The 20,857-nt window shown below is 41.4% G+C and overlaps 2 protein-coding genes across 5 annotated transcripts in view; one reads left to right on the plus strand and one right to left on the minus strand.

The window, feature by feature from the left end:
* LOC307269710 (peripheral plasma membrane protein CASK) overlaps positions 1–20,857 on the minus strand; it is a 36,428-nt gene that overhangs the window by 13,543 nt on the left and 2,028 nt on the right. For 2 of the 4 annotated variants that reach the window (XM_080052721.1, XM_080052720.1), the window contains exons 2-10: positions 14,095–14,207; positions 10,884–10,989; positions 9,697–9,774; positions 9,492–9,564; positions 5,218–5,320; positions 4,333–4,508; positions 3,642–3,764; positions 3,033–3,116; positions 2,266–2,365 (exon numbers count right to left, since the gene is read on the minus strand). In XM_080052721.1, the coding sequence (XP_079908847.1) occupies positions 2,266–2,365; positions 3,033–3,116; positions 3,642–3,764; positions 4,333–4,508; positions 5,218–5,320; positions 9,492–9,564; positions 9,697–9,774; positions 10,884–10,989; positions 14,095–14,207 (956 nt within the window). Of the gene's footprint in view, positions 1–2,265; positions 2,366–3,032; positions 3,117–3,641; positions 3,792–4,332; positions 4,509–5,217; positions 5,321–9,491; positions 9,565–9,696; positions 9,775–10,883; positions 10,990–14,094; positions 14,208–20,857 lie in introns of all 4 variants that reach the window. The other 2 variants (XM_080052719.1, XM_080052718.1) reach the window with 1 other exon arrangement.
* gpr34a (G protein-coupled receptor 34a) lies at positions 7,193–8,458 on the plus strand (the record flags this gene model as incomplete). Its single annotated transcript, XM_080052609.1, has 1 exon — positions 7,193–8,458. Exon 1 carries the CDS (start codon positions 7,211–7,213, stop codon positions 8,456–8,458), a length of 1,248 nt encoding a protein of 415 aa, XP_079908735.1. The 5' UTR covers positions 7,193–7,210.

Below are 20,857 nucleotides of genomic sequence, written 5' to 3' on the forward strand. Positions count from 1 at the left end.
AAGCACACTCATTAAAGCAAATGGAGACAGAAGAGATGACACAGAAGTAGCCATTTTAAAAAGGATGAAGACCCGTCCACATCAACACTAAGAAGAAAATGCACACTGTAATGATGGTGGCGGTGATGATGATGTCATGATGATGTCACACACCAACGGTCTATGGGTGGGGAGGGGGATACGTACTTTCAGCGGCTAGCAGTCCTAGAGACAGCACAGCACAAGAAAAAACAACGGCAAAGAAAGAAAGGGTGAGATTAGAGGAGGTTTACAGCAGCTACACCTCACTAGCAGAGGGAGAAGGACAGACACAGAGAGAGAAACATGAGGGCAGGTAGAGGAGAAGGCAGAGAACTGATAGAAGAAAGAGTAGCAAAAGCAGCCAGGTCTAGGAATAATCTGCCAAGCATCTACTATACTACACAAGTACAGGTGTGTCTCCAAAATTAGAATATCATGGATGAATCCATTCATAAAGTGAAACATTCATATATTCCAGATTCATCATATTATACAGAAATATCGACCTTCTGGAAAGAATGTTTATTCTAGATTATTTCACTTCATGTGTGATGAATAAAGGATGTATGAAAGATTCACTTGTTGGATTAGATTACAGAAAGAAAATGAAGCTTTCATTGCTATTCTAATGTTTTGAGATGCACCTGTATATGAACCAACACTTTTCCTGAGGTCTACAAAGGCAAAAATAAAGCCGGAAGCACGACTGCAACAGACTGCCTCCCTCAGCAGAAAAGGACTTGCTGCTAGCAGTATGTGTGACTGCAGTAGCTCCATGGAAACCTGAGCAGAACATGTTAAGATCTTCTCTCCTTGCACTCATCCATTGAGTGATGTAGTAACACCCTGCTCATATGTGTGCTTGATAGATAAGGGCAGTGACGGCCTGCAGCCTTCTAGTCGAGGAAGTGAGAGTCAGGGACTGAGACAGGGAAGTGAGGCTGTTGGGCAACATCTGCTTTCATCCAAACAAGAGGAAGTCCTACTCAGACAGCTGGGGATCACATTACTATATATTACTATAGAGCAGAAAGAACTAGAATAGAAACTGGAGAGAAAACAAGAAAGTGAACGTGCTCTTCGGTGCAGATGTACCTTTCATCTTTGACCTTACATGATACATCTGGGGACGTACGGGTGCATCTCAAAGAAATGAATATCATTGGAAAGTTCATTCAAAAAGTGAAACTGTAATATATTCTAGATTCATTATACAGTGAAATATGTCAAAGACTTTCTTTTGCTTGAATTTAGATGATTATAGCGTACAGCTCATGGAATGAAAAAAATCCAGTATCTCAAAATATAAATATTAGAATATAACACATGTAACAAAAAAAGGATTTATAATACAGAAATGGTACATACATACATTTCACTTTATATGTAATGAATCTAGAATATTTTGAGATGCACCTGTATTTAAGTAGATTTGAATTTGAACATTTAGTTACTACATTACCTTAACACCATATCTAAATGACACTATATAACCTACACAGCACAATAAATTCCTTAAGGTTATATCATTTGAAAATTCAAAATTATCGGATCTTCTTTGTACGCTCATTCTACCTGCACATACTAGTAACTACATCTGTCTGTTATGGAGACATTTGGAAAGAACTGGATCTAGCTGAACCAGGACAGTAGCCTGGCATTCCCAGACCTGCCACTAGGCGCTGGCAAATTAAATTTGCTGCGTGTGTTGGTCTGGACACGAGGACACTGGACACTGGATCCGTTGAAGCTTTATCAAGAAAACCAGAAATCTGGCTATGGTTTCAATTGGTTCTATCTAATATGGGCGCGCCAGAGCCCCTTATATGGTACTCTGGGGAGGACGTAACCGGATGACGACAGTGACGTGCATGCGACGTCGAAGCCGTGATAGTAAACATCAAAGATGGCTGCGGATATGTTGAGTTTGGCCTCGGAAGACGGCACTCAAATCTTTCATTAGCAAGTAAGTGGAATGTTCTGTTTTGCCGACCGACAGCGGCAAACGTTTAATTTAACAGTTTAACAGCTGTTCGCTAAACGAAAGGGGCTTACGTCACCTTGTGCATCGCTCTGATTGGTTGTAGTGCTATCCAACTGCGTGCAGTGGCATTTGAAATGCACGAGTAGGATCCGCCCCTTGAGTTGGAAATTACTATTGATCATGGCCAGACCCTCTATCGTTCAAGATATCAGGGTCTGGATTTCCAGGCTACCAGGACAGGGCTCTGTTGTGTGAATTACCTGAGGAGGTGGGATCATCTGAGAAGTCATGGAGCTCCTCTGGGGGGTCGCCATAGTAAGAATTAAACTTGTGGCTGGAAACGGCCGCCAGCACTGCACCCTGGGAGACAGAGTAGGGATAATACAGCTATTACATAAAGCCCCAATGGAGTCCCATGATGTGCAGGGATACATTGAATAATTATAAGAGTGTGTATGAAGCCTTGAAGCCTCTGGAAACCTGGTCTTAAATAGTGAAACTCAATACATGATATCAAAGTTAGGTGTCTCAATAAGCTTTTACAAAAAATAAACAAACTGAGAGGCTAAACTGCATATTTTACCATCTAAAACGTTTGACAGGAATGTGTGGGTGTGGCCGTATCAAACGGTCTCCATGGCAACAGCCCTTGTTCCTATAGAACTTTCTGGCAGAGAACTGCTGTGATTGGTTCAAAATACTTATTGTGTCATAAGAACCAGAGCATAGCCCGCCTCATTTAAGTTTATCAAACTTGAATGGCAATATCTTTAATTTGGATTGATAAATATACCGAATTCTCCCAGATGCTTACTATCCTAAATGACATTGTGAGAAATATCTTGTGGATGTTGGGTCAGGGGAATGGCCTTAACACAGGCCTGTTGAGAAACTTAAAAAGCATCTGAAGATAAAATGAATGTGGGTCATTCCTCAGGTGCAGCTGCACACTGTGGAGGAGGAAACACTTCCCCTTATCTGATGTGATTGAACTGTATCGAGTCTGTAACACAAACACAGTGCTGACCTTCAGCTTCCTCCGGCCATTGAACTTCCTCAGCTGCTCCACTGTCTCAGGCAGGTGGATCTTGTAGGCATACCTGTCCCTCTCCTGAACACACAAAACAGAAAGCCTCATAAGTACAAGTTGGCCCATAGACACACACAATGACACGCACACACATCAGAGCAGTCACAGAACGGATGTGAAAGCAGCGCTGTGGTTCCGAGCAGAAGGAAGTGTTTCTTTGTAAGTATCAGAAACGCCGGTGGTCTAAAGGTGACTCTGAGTTATCAAAGTTTGTTCCATTTACAAACCAAATATCCAAATTTCTATTAATATGCTTTTAAATGTCTTATTCATTCGCTTTTCTAATGTGTATTGTGTATTTTAATCTTGCCCCTGTAAAGCACTTTGAATGGCCTTGTGTCTGAATTGTGCTATATAAATAAACTTGCCTTGCCTCAAACTAAATGTCTGTTTATGGGTTTGTAAATGTTACACATGACCACAAAACATAATGTTCAACAATAATATTATCCTTCTAAAGTTGGCAACATCTACAGTGTAAGCTCCTTGGCTGTGAATGTATTACTAGCAGTTGTGTGTGGTTGTGTGTGAGTGTGTGTTCCTTGCCTTGAGCCAGGGGTGGTTGAGGGCCTCGTAGACAGTGATTCTCTCTGCAGGGTCCAGCATCAGCATGCGTCTCACCAGATCCTTGGCGCTTTCTGAGATGTGGGCCCATTGGCGCGGGTTCATCTTAACATGCACACACACAGACACACACTTTCATGTAAGTAGAAATAAAACAGAATTATAATACATATGCTTGAATATTTATACATCCTTGATTAGAATATCACTGTTTCTAATGTTATAGCAACAGCAAGCTTGCAGTGTTGGTCGACCTCATTATTTATCCACTTAGCAACAGCAGCTTGATGGAAGATACCACAGGGTCGTCCATCAAGCTGCCTGCAGTCAAGGCATCTGCTGCAGAGTAGTGCAGCAAGCAGGAAACTCATTCTCTCAGCTCAAACATCAAACAGACCCTTTATCTCAATATCTTCTGCTAACACAATGAGAAGCAACTAACTGTTCTCCGTTTGATGCAAGTGCAAAACATCAAATGAGGGACACGTATGAAGAGGTAACCGCAGAAATAGCTGAGAACAAGAAAGACTAAAGATGCTTGATCTGACCTGGGGTCATTCAGTCTAATATGTTACTAAATATGTCGACACGCATAACAGCACAATGACAGGAGCCTACTAATGTGCTTAACTGTAGCTAAAGTTGTGGTGCAGTGGTGAACACATTGTCTAACCTTGTATTTGCCCTTAATGATGGCCTCAAACAAGCGCTCCTTGGTGCCGTAAAAAGGCAGGCATCCAGAGAGGAGGATGAACAGGATGACTCCACAGCCCCACACATCCACCGGTTTGCCGTACGGCTCCCTCTTCACCACCTCGGGGGCCATGAAATGAGGAGTGCCCACTCGACCTGGACAGAGCAGGGTTTGAGAGTGTCAAATGGAAGTATGGTGGAAAAACTGGGGAGATAATTGGTTGTAAAGGGTATAAGGATACACAGGCTATGCATATATGTAAGTACTTTTTAGGATTCATCTAAACATGTTCCATGTTTTTTTTTTTCAATACAATTGTCAGAAATTGTGAAAAAAAGCCCTTCACGTCTGCAAACAATAGTCCTCGAAGATATCCAAGTTACAATGACATGAAACAGAGAAAGCATATTCTCCATATGTACTGGAGAAGCTGAAACCAGCACACTATTTGCCGCTTAAAATCACTCCTTTTCTGAATATCTACATCTTAATGACTTTGTAGATAGAACGATTTAATGGTTAATTATTTTAATGTATAACATCCATCTAAATCAGCTTGTCCTGCTAAGGCCTTGGGGACTATCCTACCATCCTCTGGGAGAAAGGCAGACTACAAAACCCTATCCGCATCTACGCAAAGTTTAGAATTCACCTAATCTGCATATCCTTGCGCCGGACAAAATCCCAAAGGAAAGTACTTAATCATGTCTAAAACATTGCTCATCTTGTTACCACAGTAACCCTTACCCTGCAGGATTTTCCATTTTAAGCAAGCTAATTGTAAATGAATAAGATGATTCATTCAATTTAAAATGTATAAATAGATAATGTTCCATTCTTTCACTAGATGTGAAACTACTGTACCTCCAGCTACTAGACCAGACTCTCCCAGCTGTATGGCCACTCCAAAACCTCCCAACTTGACTGGAGCAGAGTTCTCCTTCGAGGCCAACAGCACACAGTGAGGCTACGGAGGAAGACAGGAATACATCATTAAAACAGTAGATGTATGGTCCATGTATTTCAACTGTAAGCACTGCACAACATCTACAAACTATCAAGGTGATTATGACCTTTTGATGCATTTGCAATCTACAGTAACTGTGCAGAGCATTGCTTTTCTATGCAAAAGTGCAAATCCCATATGTTCAATAGCTGGTTAGTGAATCTCGGTTTCACAATGACAAGGCAACACGCAATTTTATTATGATGCCGATACAGACACGAAATGGTTCCCACCACAGGATTTAGTCCGCGCATAGGGGCAATGAACATTAAGTGATTTTTGGAAAATAAAAAATAGATCTCAGAGAGCCTTGTAGCAAAGGTGTTTGTTGTGTTCTATCAGTTGAAATTGTGGCGCAATTTACAACAAAAACTACAAGAGAATTGTGATAAAATATTCGCTGTGCCCCACAAAGGGAGAGGAACTGTCATGGTAATACTATTATTTAAGTTTATTTCATATCAGATTATTTGAAGAGACAGATAAGAATCCAAAGGGAGTGCAGAAAAACATGCTTATGGAACCGTAATCAATACTTCAGTTGAGGCAATAGAACAATCATAATCTAACATTAATCTTGCCTGGGGTGCATGCATAGGATTAATGTTAGATCTGGGCATGCAATATTAAAATCACCCCACCTCCCTTTGAGGGAATATATTCTTTTCAAATGTAGTGTTCTTGCATCTAGAAGTAATTTGACTCTGAAATGGACAGTGCAGGGCAGGACTGAGAAGAGCTGTGTGACAGATGAAGCTGAGGAAAAGGGCGAGGGCGAGCGGTGTTTGGGGTGGTGGTGGTGGGCTGACTTCCTGTATTGACAAGTCTAACATTTCTTCTCGTAACAGGGGAATTGAGGGGCGTGGAGGATGCGGTGTGACATCAGAGACGCAGGGGGGGAAAGAGAGACGGGTAGAAAGAGAGAGAGAGAGAGAGAGAGAGAGTAGAGGCAGAGACTTGGGGATCGGCACAATCATATCTGTGAGAGCTAGAGAGACAACGGAGCCAGGGACAGACAGCTGGAGCAGACAGTGTCAATGGGATGTTGTGAAGAAAAATGACTCTGCAGGATTTATGACTCATTTAAAGACAAAAGAGAAAAGGTGAAGACTGCTGTTTTATAATATCGGACTCTAGTTTTTAAACAAATGACATTTTGATGGAGGGAAAGAGTTCACTGGACTGCTGCACTCTCAGACCTCTCTGCACTTTCCCACACATGTAAACTGCAGCTGGGCTCAATCTCTCACGGAAGGAATATATTGATGGTGAGTGTCATGCCTTAATCCAAACATCTGTGTGTAGCAGTCAGAGAGTGTCTGTGTGTGAGCGTGCGTGTGCATCTACACTCCTCGGCTTTATCGTAACACCATGGGACCGGAATGTTAAATAGGCATGACACTTTCAATTAGTCATGACTTCGGCTCCCACTGGTAAAAAATACTAATCTATGAAGTGCAGAAAAGAGAATAGTTTTTGAGAATTATGTGCATTTATCAACATATTTGAGCTACCCTTTTCTATGCTGCTGTACTTTTTTTTTTTTTAAACATTTGAATGGCATTACGTAAATAACTTATTTCCATTTCAAGCACTGTACAACATGTGTGACCTTTAAAACTACAGCCCACATGTTACTCACCTGTCTGGATTACTCATTAAATCTTGGAACTGTTTTAAAGTGAACGGAGGGGTCTTTATTTCTCCATATCTTTAGATTAAACGATTTAAAATCTGCTTGTTTCTGTCTTTATTCAGAGACTAAAACAATGAACTGACAGTTGTTTTTCTTCTTCTCCTTTTTCAGAGCCTGATGATCAACGGCCCTGAAGTGTTCACTCCTCCGACACAATGACAACCTCCTCCTCTACCTCTCCTTTCTCCTTCACTCTTTCAGCCTCTGCATGGTCTAACTCCACCGGTGTTTCCATGACATCATTCACCTCTCTCTCTCCTTCTACCGCCTCTCCAACCCAGACTGATTGTCGGTCTAATGACGAGGCCCTGCGTGTGCCCCTTGCCCTGCTGTACTCTGTGTTCTTCCTCTTTGGGCTTGTGGGTAACCTCTTTGCGCTGTGGGTTTTCCTTTTCCTACACTCAAGCCGTAACTCTGTGCGAGTGTTCCTCATCAACTGTGCTGTGGCGGATCTGGTTCTCCTGACGTGTCTGCCCTTCAGGATTTTCTACCACGTGAATGGGAACAAGTGGGTTCTGGGACCTGTAGTCTGCAAGGTGGTGGGGAACTTGTTTTATATGAACATGTACATCAGTATTACATTACTGGGACTCATCAGCCTGGACAGATACATGAGGTTGCAGGGGAAGAGCCGGGCCCGGAGAGGCATGCGGATAACCCTTTGGGGACACAGTTTGCCGTGGAGCTGGATGGCCTGCGGGGCTCTGTGGGGTCTGTCGCTGTTGGCGCTGGTGCCCATGATCGCCAAACAAGAAGACAGAGAGGACAATCAACAATGCTTCCAGTTCAAGAAACGCAATGACAAAGGCAAAGGGAAGGCCTACTTCAACGGGGTGCTGGTGCTTCTCTTCTGGCTGGTCTTCATCATGCTTGTGGTCTCCTATGCAAAGATCGCGTCCCAGCTGCTGAGGGTTTCCCGGGACAAGCCGGACCTTCCAAACGCGCACAAGTACCAACGCATCGCCAAGAAGTCCTTCTTTGTCCTCTTTCTGTTCACTGTGTGCTTCGGGCCCTATCACGCCTTCCGCCCCGTCTACATCCTCGCCCAGCTCAGTGCAACGGCCCTATGTGATTCGGACTACGTGAAACTAGTGGACCGGACCAACGAGGTGATGCTGTTGTTCTCTGCCTTCAATAGCTGCTTGGATCCCGTCATGTACTTTATGTTATCGGGCTCAGTGCGCAAAACAGCCCTCCAAGCCCTGGGTAACAGGTGTGGGAACCGCTTTTTATTCTTAACCGACGGCACATCTAACAGCTCGACGATGGAGTTCAGGCGTCCTTCCGTGCCCATGGCTTTAGCTAACACGCCCTCAGCCACTCCAAGAACAAGTATCTGTGTCATCAACTCCCCGCTCCGCCAAACAGGGTTGGCTACGCTTCCACCTACTGGCCAACAGTGAGCACAGAAAGCAGGGGCCTGCCTCAACATTGCAGAAGTAAATATCTGACATTTCAAACATAGGCTGGACTGGTTGCCCACTTCTCTGTAAAACTGAGCAAAACATTTATACAAATACCTACATCTTTTAATAAAAAATAAATAAAATGTTTTTTCTTTTTACTACTCTGAGCTATTCTTACTAGCTGTTAGATTCTGAACATCTGTGCTCAGTTGGAATCATTGTTTTAAATCTGGCTTAAAAGGCTAACAATACAGTAATGTCTGAGGAGATGCACTTCAGTGACGACTGTGACCACAGCTCTTCTAAGAATACATCTGCACTTTCTATCAGGGGTGTGAGAGTGCTAAAACTTTTCAAGAAGTACATTTCTACATTGGTAATAATGGATTGGGTGCATCTGATAAATCATGTTAAAATTAATATTTTTACCTCACAACACATTTGTAGCATTTATACGATTTTGTTTATTCAGATCAGTCAATTTAACTTGGACTGAAAACTGTATAGACTATTTCAATTGTTCTGAGTGCATTTAAGTACATTAAGTAAAAACAAATACCAGTGCAAAGACTATTTTATCTAGATTTGATCCACCAGCTATCATGCTAGTTGTACAGTGAAAACCTGGCTGTGTTGATCCCTTTGGGGACTAGAGGTTGTGTGGGTCAGGAGCCTGGTTGAGGAACGCTCCATCTGGTGTGGTTGTGTATGTCACCAGTGTTAGAGGGCTTATCCTGCTGGAATCACTGGTTGATGCTAATCTGACTATAAGCACCTCTTAAAAGGACTGGACTAGCACTTGACTGGCAGTGCGGACAAGCATGACGCAGTGCTTTGCAAGACTAGAGGTTTTCCCAGGTCGTTTCACTTGTAACCCGTTCGTACTAAAGCCACACAAAACAGTGTATTTTATAAGATATGAAAAAAGTGTGACACACATGTATTGCCCTTGACATTTCCGTTGACTTTTCAGAGACTCATTTAGTGGTTTCCGTGGTTAAATCTGGGTAACAACTGGGAAATATCTCACCTTTACATCGCGGTGAATCACGTTGTTGTCGTGGCAATACCGAAGGGCCTCCAAAATCTGCTTCATGTAGTGGCTGGTAGGACAGAAGGCAGGAACAGGTGGAAGGGAGATCATTGAGGGCACTTGCAATGTGTTGTTTGTATTCTAGCTTTATTAATATTTTAAAACATGCTAGCACCCACGTTAACCAGACTGTGTGTCCTACCTGGCAACTGCTTCGCTGTACACAAAGCCAGCATCCGCTCGCTTCACAATTTCAAAACACAGGTCTGCTCCATCCATACTGAGGAAAGAGAGAGAAACAGGAACAAGAGGAGGGTCAAGAAGGCTGATTATAGACAGTAGTTTACACAACACAAGATGAATGGGCAACTCGCAAAATAGTGTTGAAAACAGAGTGCATAAATCGACATACATCAGAGAGAAATGATATGAGCTGCTGCTGCCACTGGCATTAAGACAGAGGCATTGTACTTTCTTTATTGATTTGTAAAGCACCTTTCTTATCGCCATTTAAAAGTGCTTATCAAAGCACTTTCAGCCCTCCGGGAAGATGTGGGATACACATTTGCACCATAAAATTCACACAGAGACAAATTAACCAGTTGATTAAGAACATGAGTTTTTACAACATTTCCAATGTCTCCTGTGGATTTTGAATTGACTAATAATGCTTTGAATGAAATTAGTCTAATGTCTGCTTCTAACCAGTTGATTAAGAACATGAGTTTTTACAACATTTCCAATGTCTCCTGTGGATTTTGAATTGACCAATAATGCTTTGAATGAAATGAGTCTAATGTCTGCTTCCAGAGCTTTAACACATCACTTTTAGAAGTGTTAGCTTTCCTTCTAAATAAACCAGTAACCACACACACCATTAATCTATTGTTCTCGACCCTTGGAAAAAAAAAAGGTACATTCAGTGGATTAATAGAATGAGTATATACAGAGGTGCATCTAAAGAAAATGTAATATCACGGAAAATGTATTTTCTGTAATTTTATTCAAAAAATGTATTCTAGATTCATTAGACATAAAGTGAAATATTTAAGATATTTTTTCTGTTTTAATTTAGCAGTTTATGGTTTACAGTAGAAACATAACAAAATCCAGCTGCAAGCGGCAAAACATAGCAGCACGCTAGCCATGTCATCTGTCATGATCATCCAAATATTAAAAAAGGAGGCTTGAAACATTTATCTTTATGTAAAAATACATTTTAAAAAGATAACTTTTCCTGATATTAAATTTGTTTTAGATGCACCTGAGCTGTGGTGCTGGATAAGACTGGTCTGTTCTGCCCTGGTAAAGACAAGTGAAAGATAGAAAAGCTTAAGATGGTGTGAAAGGCACATGTCTGGTTACATCACGCATTAGGGCTTGACTTACTATTCAAAGACCATGTAGAGCATGCCATCAGAGCTGTATGTCTCCAGCAGCTCCACGATGTGGGGGTGTTTGAGCATGTGGCAGATGCTGGCCTCTCGCTTCAGATCTGGGAGGGACAGATGAAGACAGGGGGGCTATGGTGAGACACTGTTCACAGCCAGACATTAGAATTTCCCTCCAGCATAATTAGAATACAGTTACAGGTTGTGAGGGAACATTTCCACACAAAAAGGGTGGTACACTGTCAATTATGAATTATTCACCACACACATCTAGCTTTCAAAAAGGCATATTTCATTGTGAACTTCCTCTTGCTCATTCACTCAGTAGGGACAGAAGTCCCTGTCTGTGTTTCGCTCTGAATCTCCTCCAATCACTTTAGACAAACCTGCTTCAACAGTTTAACACATAAGTAAGAGAAATGGCTTTTCCCCCAAACATAATACACACAGAGTTATGAACGGAGGAGGTGGGGCGCTCTAATAAGAATTTGTAATGCTGATGAAAATGATGAAGTGGCACAAAATGTTGTTAGTGGCATACCAACTGAATAACCACAGCAACAGCATAAATAGTCTCAGTAGAATTATGTTGTGGGGCCTTAGCAGCTGTCTCGTTTAGAGTGATTGAATATTTTTTTTATTTCGTTTTCTATCTTCATTGAAAAGTGGAAAAGTATGATGATGGGAATTCACCAAATGATACAAACCAAACTATCATTTTAAAAGCATCAGTGACCTTTGGGTGAGACAGCTCCCTGATGTTTATTGGACAAATGAAGCTCATTTGAGGTTTGTCTGTGCTTTGTTAAGTCATTGCACGTCGCTTGGTGACAAAGTTAAGGAGAGCAAAAGAGGACATGGCTAGAATTCCACCACGCCTCAGCAGACCTGCCACGTCTCAACTTGACCACCAGAGGGAGTAACAGAGCATTTTATTTATATTACTACAAATTCAATTCTCAAAACAAGAGTCTGTATGGCACTCATCAAGCATTATCAGCATTATCACCACATCCAGATGACACTGCAAATATGATTACAAGATGAATGTTGGGTTCGGTGTTGACTGTCTCTTTAAAGAAAAACATTGGAGGGCCAAAGCAGGATTGGATAGTGTTCTCTCTATTAAAAAAGGAGGTGCCCATTTCCCAATGTTCAATAGCATGATCTACAACCGGCAAAGACAGCGACACAGCCTGCTGAGGAAGGCTGACAGACATAACGTGCTGTTGTTGAGCTCCTCACTCCATAAAAACCTCATTTACGCACTCCACTCCCCATCTGCAAGTCTACTGAGTGTTGTGTGTGTGTGTGTGTGTGTGTGTGTGTGTGTGTGTGTGTGTGTGTTCATTGTGTCGTGACAGTCCAGTATCATTATGCAACACAGAGAAATGACGCTGTGTCCCCTGCACTACAGAGCCCCCATTCTACTGTTCCTTTGCTTTCATTAATTCTCTCCCTCTCTCCCCTTTACACTCATCCTTGACCCGTCTCATCGGGAACGTATTCTAGATCTTAACAATGATGCCCAGTGTCCAGCACTCAGCCAGAGAGAGAGAGAGCCAGAAAGGCCTGGAACAGTCTGAATGAAACCAATGCCATTCACTTGGGCCTTTGTCCAATCAATGCTTTCATGGAAGTAACTAGATTTTTTTTGATGCAATCTTTAGTTGTTTATGACATAGTTTTGAGGTTTAAGATCTTGCCTCTTATCTCGGATGTACACCTTAAGAGTGTGAGCGCAAAACTAATTCATGGAAGTCACTGACAAGTCAAAGAGGGTTTGTCATGTGCTGTGGTTATTAGCCGGTGTGCGTACTGATGAATTACACTACCAATATGTGTATCCCCTAAACGTACAATACTTATCTGACTTAACGCTGCAATTGCACTATTGTATTCCTCTCTGAATTTCAATACCCATAAATGTTGATTAATAATGCACCTGCTATATTCATCTTTGTTTCAATATACTCAAACTCTTAATTACACCATAAATCATTTGTTCCCTCACATGCTCACACACCCACAGATCCCTTCATAGATTACTATGAATGTTTGTTACTCAGCTTATAGCTTTTCACGTATATCTATGGAGATGCAGATTCTTTTTTTAAATAAGCTAAGGTGTGTGGTCCCATTGGCCCACTCCAGTTCGCTTCCTTCCCATTTTGCATGGCCCCTTGCTTATTTCATCTAGTATGCCTTTTAAAATGTCAGAAATGTGAGTGTCAAATTTTTTGTATTTTCTAACCTTTGGTGAGAATGTTACTACGTTTTAATGATACGTCGTACAACTGACATGGGGTGAACATATACTAAAATATTCCAAACTGTTCAGAATTTCTATGACAAGACAAACTCTTTATCTTTATTCAATTTTAAGGAAAAATCAATGTAGTGTCAGTCAGGATAATGGTAACATACTACGTCCAAAATGATGGAACCAGACTTTGCTTAGGGAAACACAGGTGCAAATCTCTCCTTGTACCGTTTCTCCTCCCTTAGGTTATTTCCTTGTCTTGCTGTGCTTGGCTCCCAGGCTAATCTCTCACTGGGGCATCACAGATGGCACATAGAAAAGGCCAACACACACACACACACATACACGTGCGTGTGTGTGTGTGTGTGTGTGTGTGTGTGTGTGTGTGTGTGTGTGTGTGTGTGTGTGTGTCGCTCTCTCTCTCTCTCCTCTCTTTAGACACACACAAATAGGCCTTTGCATGACAAGCAAAATAGCACATGGTGAGACATTGCATGATTCAATATATCACACACACTCACCATCATAACTAATACACACCACAACCCTTACACACAAACAAACAAACATGTAATTCATCTGGGTGCAGCATTGTGTGACATTATGCTTCATCTATTTGTGTGTCCATTATACAGAGTGTGTGTTCCTGGGTGCTTGATATGTGAGCCAGAGAGTATTTGCACATTATTCCTACAGTTTTAAGCCGCAAGGGAGAGCACTGTGGGTGGGTTGAGCACAGAAAACAAGTGTGCTAAACATTAGAAAGATGTAAGTAAGTCTGTTTAAAGGAGGGAAATCTCTGTGATTAACAACATCCATGACAACTATCCTCTCTTGTGCTGATACTAGGTTTAGCTCCACCCATCTGGTGCGAAGAGATCACAACAACAAACACCTAGGTTTAATAGCAGCCACAGTTCAAAGCAGGTCTGCTGAAAGTTCTCACCTTCTGTGCTGAGGCCAGGGCTGGAGGTGAAGCTGGCTACATCCACAATCTTTACCGCAAACTGCTGGCCCGTGTCCCTGTTGATGCAGCGCCGAACCACGCTGAAGGGGCCTCTGAAACACACATACAAACACACGTGCTCAGTTAGTCACAGATGCCAGCTGATACATACACAAACAAATCTGAAACTCATTTGCAAACACAGGAATAGACGCAAGTTTACTTAACACTTACCAGAAACACATGTACACATATAAGCACACACACACACACCTACACACACACAGTGCCTAGTGCAGCAGACATTCTGCCATTTTTGAGCATATTATAGATTTTTAGAGGGTGGTTAGCTCCACGGCCTGCGTGCTTGAGCCAGTTGGAATTACAGAGCAGCGGTGTGCAGCACAGCTGTAAAAACTAAAATAAAGACCTGAGAAAGGGAGACCTTCCCTACCAGGTTTATTTCTGGGCAACTTAAATGAGGTGGCATATATTGTAAGGATGTGGGTTTCCTTATATACAATATGGAAGCTATAAGGCTAAAACATGCCAAGTGTGTTACACACGAAAAAAAGAAAATAATAAATGAATACAGTAAATATAAATTACAACATAAAACAGAACAAGGATAGAAAGACCAACCAGAAATGAACCTTAACATTTAAACAGGGATGGAGATCTATAAAAGGCTTGCCTAATAAATAAAGGGCTTTAAATCTTATTTATTTCCTTTCATGAGCTAGGTTGTGACAGCTGCTGTTTTTCTAGTGGACTGTGAAGTGTTGGGTGTCAGTGGCCTCAAATCACTTCGTCAACTTCTAGTAAAGAGTGCGTTCTAATGTATCAAAGCCCACCAAGAAGCTAAGGATTACTAATGATATTTCTCATTGGGAGTTTGTCCATTGTATCTATTGTTTATCAATACATTAATTAATCATTTATATAATAAGAAAAATATGACATAAGCTTTTTAATGAGATATTTTCTTTTTGTCAATTGACTAGCAGACTCAATAGTCATTCAAATAATCATTAGAACACTACTTGTGAAATAACACGGTGTTGTAACTGAGTTTTTGCAAACAGTCCAAGCACCATACTAACAAGTGGCGCTCCTCACATGACACAGTCCATGTAGAAAAGTCAAAGACATCTAGTGTATAAAACTGTGTTATTATGCCAAAGCACCAAGTATGAGATTAAATAAGTAATAAAGTGGCAGGAACAGACACCGAAAGCCGAGACATTTGCAAATTTTCTAACTCCTGTCCTAACCCACTGAGTCACACACACACACACACATCCCCACACCCCTGCAGTGTTACAGCTGTCTCCACATCTTCCAAGTATGTAATCCACAGAGATGAAACCAATGCTACTGGAGAAGCACACACACACCAACCAACAGTAAAAGCTCTCCAGCTAAAGCGTGGTCTGTGAGTGTGGGAGCTGCAGCTGATTGGCCCTCACAATTTTCTCACATCTGCTGTAATGATTAACCCATACAAACAAACGCAGGCAGCATGTGAACTCTGTGGGACCCACCATAAAACACACCACTCTTCCCTTAGGAGTCCACAGGAATCCTGATTAACTGACTAGGCCTCAGACCTTTGACCTCCTGGCTTGATGTGCTGTAACAGCTGTTAGGCCTATTAAACAAAAGGCCTAGGAACTATAGGGTGTTCATTGGGTTCTGACACCCCCTGGCACCAACCTCACAATAGTTTCAGATATGCGTTTGACTGTTAAAAGTTTGGGGGAGTTAAGTCACAGGTTGCAAGCTAACAACAGGAATATAAAGACCCGGGTTCAATTCCCACCCGCGGTCCTTCTTTGCATGTCACTCCCCTCTCTGCCCCATTTCACCTCTGTCTCTCTGCACTATCAATAAAGCATAAAAATGCCCCAAAAATATCTTTAAAAAAAAAATAATAATAATGCAGTGAGGGTTAAGGCCATGTTGGCACTGATCTAATGTCTGTCAATAAAACTAATTTAGCCAATAAGAAATGAGGTGGGGTGGGGTGGGGTGAACCTGCCAGTTTTTATGCACCCCATTTGTAAAATGGGGTTCAATTCAAGGGAAACGCATGGGAATTCAATTCCTGAATTAGGGCTGTTTCTACAACAGCTGTGTAATGCAAGTAAAAGATGGCCTGGGCTGCTATTTAATTGAATAAATTAGAATGCAATTAATCTCATCATGTGGAATAAAAAGAAATTAAATGACCATTCAGCCAAGCAAACTAGCTATTCTAGAGGCATCATAAGAGAGCAGAGAAGTGTAAGGGAGAGAGAGAGAGAGTGGATGTGTGTGTGTGTGTGTGTGTGTGTGTGTGTGTGTGTGTGTGTGTGTGTGTGTGTGTGTGTGTGTGTGTGTGTGTGTGTGTGTGTGTGTGTGTGTGTGTGTGTGTGTGTGTGTGTGTGTGTGTGTGTGTGTGTGTGTGTGTGTGTGTGTGTGTGTGTGTGTGAGTGTGAGAGAGAGAGAGAGAGAGCACGGTAGCCGAGAGGCTGCATGCTGTACTGACATCACTGCAGCTGTGCAGAGAGTGCTCATACAAAACGCCCACACATGGCTCACATCCGACAGCGGCCGTCATCAAACATTAGCCCAAAGTGGCAATCTTTACACACTGCTCCCTGGATTATTAAAACTCTCTGCTCTATGCAAAACAAAAGACTGGAAGTAAGGTTCATTTTTTAACATGTTAGCCGTGATCCAAATGTCCTCTTGTATCACTGTTTCTCCCCAGCAGGGACAGGAGTAAGGACATATCTATGGCTGTAGTCCATTCCACAGCACCAGTACTGTTCTACTGACAGAAACCTTCTTTACTCTTCACTGTGGCAAGAACCTAGCATCATTCACTCAGGTAATCCGTCCAAATCATTTGGGAAAACACATTTGTACAGCTGTGGGGTACAGAAACCCAATCTGTATGAGTTTGTCAGGCAGGTAAACTATTGGTGCTGTTCCTCAGTTCTTGAGCGACGTAAATTGTATCTTATCTGCCGTGCCATTGTGAACATTAATCCGTGGCATACAGTGACAAGCTTCCACGGCATCTGTCTCAGCATCATGAGTTAGTGGTGATGCCTATGGATATCCACAGAGCTGACAATTGTCCATTCAGAAATCTGTGGAAGCATGTGCTCTGAAATGGAAAGAAATAACGAGCCCAAACTGAGCTCAAGTGCAAAGCTGTTCATTTAACAAGTTCAGTGCGGTTCAACTGTAGTCTGTGAATGTCTAAGCAGCAATTATTCAGGGTGCTTGCTTATGCAAATTTACACCAAACAATCCTTTGAATATTAGCGAGGAAATTAGTATTCGGGTTGCAAACTGAAATTTGGAGCAGTGATACCCTCAGGAGTATTTAAAGCTTTGGAAGAAAGTATTTTCTTCTACATGAGCCAGAAGAGGATCCATGTTTGTTTAAACCATGCTGTAAAGTCTGGCCTCATAGTCTGAGAGAAAGCCTCAACCTTAAACCACCACCTGCTGTGTGCGGGCAGCTCCAGGGAGCTTGTACTGTAATGGGAAGTTTAAAAGAAAGACAAGAAGGGCTCTAGTACACGAAAAAAAATGAAGATTACTAGATTGAATAGGCTACAGTCTGGCACAGATATCCCTCTGAACATATTTGACTGTTTAGGCCAAAAACAACTTTTCAATGACACAACCATTTCTATCTGATGATATCTTCCTTTACACAACAGACGGGAATATGAAACATTCAATGATGTGATAGTTTATCAATCCAAGCAGGACTTGAGCTGAGTGGAGGCTTGGCTTGCCAAGGCGGGGGCTTGAACCCTCGGTTTACCAGCTGAACGACAGTCTCTCCAAAACCATTTACAGAACTATGGCCTTCCAAGTCACAACGGAGAGGAATTAACACAACTCTGCAAGTGATTGATTTACTTAAAAACAGGTTAAGCCAATTAACAGGTGACTCAGACCTGTGTTTTGTATGTATTGGTGATAGATAAATGTTGAATGATTCATCAAAAACACAGATGCATAATAATCATCTTTAGTTGTAGCCTTTGTAAAAATGTACAGATTCAAAGTTATTTTGACACTGCCATTTTAAAATGAAAAAGACTAAAGAAAACAAGATATCCCCTTCCTGTCATGTTGACAAACAGATTGTATCGTTGCACTGTAATAATCAAAGAATCAAATGTTCCTTAAAAATAATGAGGGCGATATGAAGCTAAAAGGGTGAAATCAAATATTACTGTCTATCTGTGTTGCTAGTTTAGCTTGAAGCTACTCAAATAACATTTTATGCTTGACGTTAAAATGAAGCAAATCTTTCCAGTGGCTTAACAATTTGAGCTTCCTGCCGCAAAGCATTCATGTGACATTTGCATGCTAAAGGTTGCATCAGTTTTGGGGAGAAACTTACGTTAGACTAATAAAAACTATATAACCATCAATAAAAATCAAAGATTTAAATGTGGCCCAAGTCATTTAATTATACAACCCAGAATAAGCCAGAGGGCTGATCACTTCATTGGTTTAGAGTGAGTCGCACATCCCAATATTCTTGGCTCTAATGATCATCCCAGGGCTGAAATAAGCACTGTTATTCCATAGTGCCTCTCAACAACCTAAACCCTATTCAAACAGAATCATTACCGACAGAAATGGATTAAATAGCTTAAGCACTTTACCAACACTTCAACTACAGCTGGAATCTCAAAAACATGCCTGTGGATAGGAAGTCATGTCCATCTAGGGTTGCAAAGGGGTGGAAAGTTTCCGGTAAATTACCGGAAAGTTTCTGGAAACTTTCCACGGGAACTTTCGCTCGGGAATTTTGGGAATATTCAAAATTGGAAATGATAGGAATTAACTAAATGGCAGTAATTTAAATTATTTTTTTTTCATATCCAAACATAAATCTAAACATTTAAACACTATGTTTGGTCATAGGCAGACATCCATGCAAAATAATACAATTAAAAAACATTACATTTGAATAAATTTATTGTAAGAAGAACTTTAAGTTTTGATTATTTTATGAACAATCAATAATTTCACTGAACAACAAAAAGATGAATGTTGAGTAAAATATTACTCATCTGTCTGACCCCACCCATTCAATAAATAAAGTAAAATGTCCCCCATTTGATGGAGGAATGCAAAGAGCATGTAGGGGGCGTGGCCTCAGTACCCCTGCAGTAGGATGTGTGCTATGTGCAATTTGCCAAGTGTACTTGCATAAAATCTGGTTGTTTTAGTCAAGATTATGCTAAAATATATTTTCCCCAATTATATTTAAAATCACAGTTTAAGCCTCTGTAAGCCTGGTCTAGTAAAAATCAATATAAGATATCCAGTTGGGTGTCTCAATAAACGTAAAAAAAAATCTGATTTGAAATTAAATGTTCATAAATATATTAAAACTTAGTGGAAAAAACTGCTTTTTACTGTCTAGAACGTTTGCCTGGACTGAAATAACATAGTTAGGAGAGTTTAGTGCATGTGGGTCGCTTAAATTTGAGGAAATTCCCGTTTATTCCTGTTAATTCCCAAAATTCCCGTTAATTCCCATAAATTCCCGTTAATTCCCATGGAAAGTTTCCAACTTTGAAAATTCCCGGAATTTTGCAACCCTATGTCCATCCCATATTTACTATGTCAATTATAAACAATGAGCACATGAATAGCAGGGCTGCACTGCCTACACACAGTCAATGGCTTGTGTCATCTTTCACCAGTTAATCCTGTCAGAAGTTGAATCGACACCTGACCTGTCTGATCTCCCTCTATTGAAATAAGTATATGACTGACCACTGGGGAGCTGAATGGACATTTACATGCATGAGCTGTGAAGGCACACAGTCAACGTGTCTCTCTATACAGCAATGCTACAGACATATGCTCTTGCTGTTGCCATGCAACTATAAGCCCTGATGAATGAATCAGGGGTCTGAAGACTTGGTAAAACTTTGAGTTCTTTGGCTTTGAGTTGTGAAGCCTTGCTAAGCTCTCAGTGCTGCCTGCAACGTAAAAATCACATCTTTCTGTCAAAAATGATAAAAGGAAGGAGAAAGCACTGAAAGAAAAGGATCTGGAGGGAGAAGGAGCCCATCTTGGGCTGCATTCACACAGTGTCATCACAGAGACCAATAACATCTTAAAATAATAAGACAACTAGCAGGAAAATACAAAAGGGCTTTGGCCAAATTCAAATTACTAACCGTCTTTCAGTAGAAATGACCCTAAACATGTCTCTCTCTCCACAATGCCAGTTCAGAGGAGATGATTAGTGGTCAATGATGGCGTTCCCAATGAGCTCAAGCCCACCCAGCCCGGATGCTCATCTTCCACACAAGCCGATCAGGGACAGTAATAGACTAGTTGACTGAGCAACAATAGAAGCCTGAAGGAGGGGCGTGCTGGATAATAGGGTTTATGAAGTGGAGACCAGAGGTCAGCAAGACACACGCCACTATTACAATAGCACCCAGCTCCTCCAAAGATGGGAGTCAATCACCATGACCACTATTATGTTATACGTCAGGAGCTAAAAGACAATTAAATTACACACGCTTGTGGATCAGTTTCATTTCACCCACTCCCTGTCAACGATGGTGTTTTCCAATTGTGTGACATGATTGGAGAAAATTGTGTCAAGTTAGTTGGGTATTTCTGGAATAACAGATAAAGTCAATGATGCAGATCAAAATAAAAAGTCGATGAAAAATGACTTGTATCATTCAAGTTGGAAGAACAAGAAAACAAA

Source organism: Ammodytes marinus, assembly GCF_949987685.1.
Source record: "Ammodytes marinus genome assembly, chromosome: 24".
Classification (NCBI taxonomy): domain Eukaryota; kingdom Metazoa; phylum Chordata; class Actinopteri; order Uranoscopiformes; family Ammodytidae; genus Ammodytes; species Ammodytes marinus.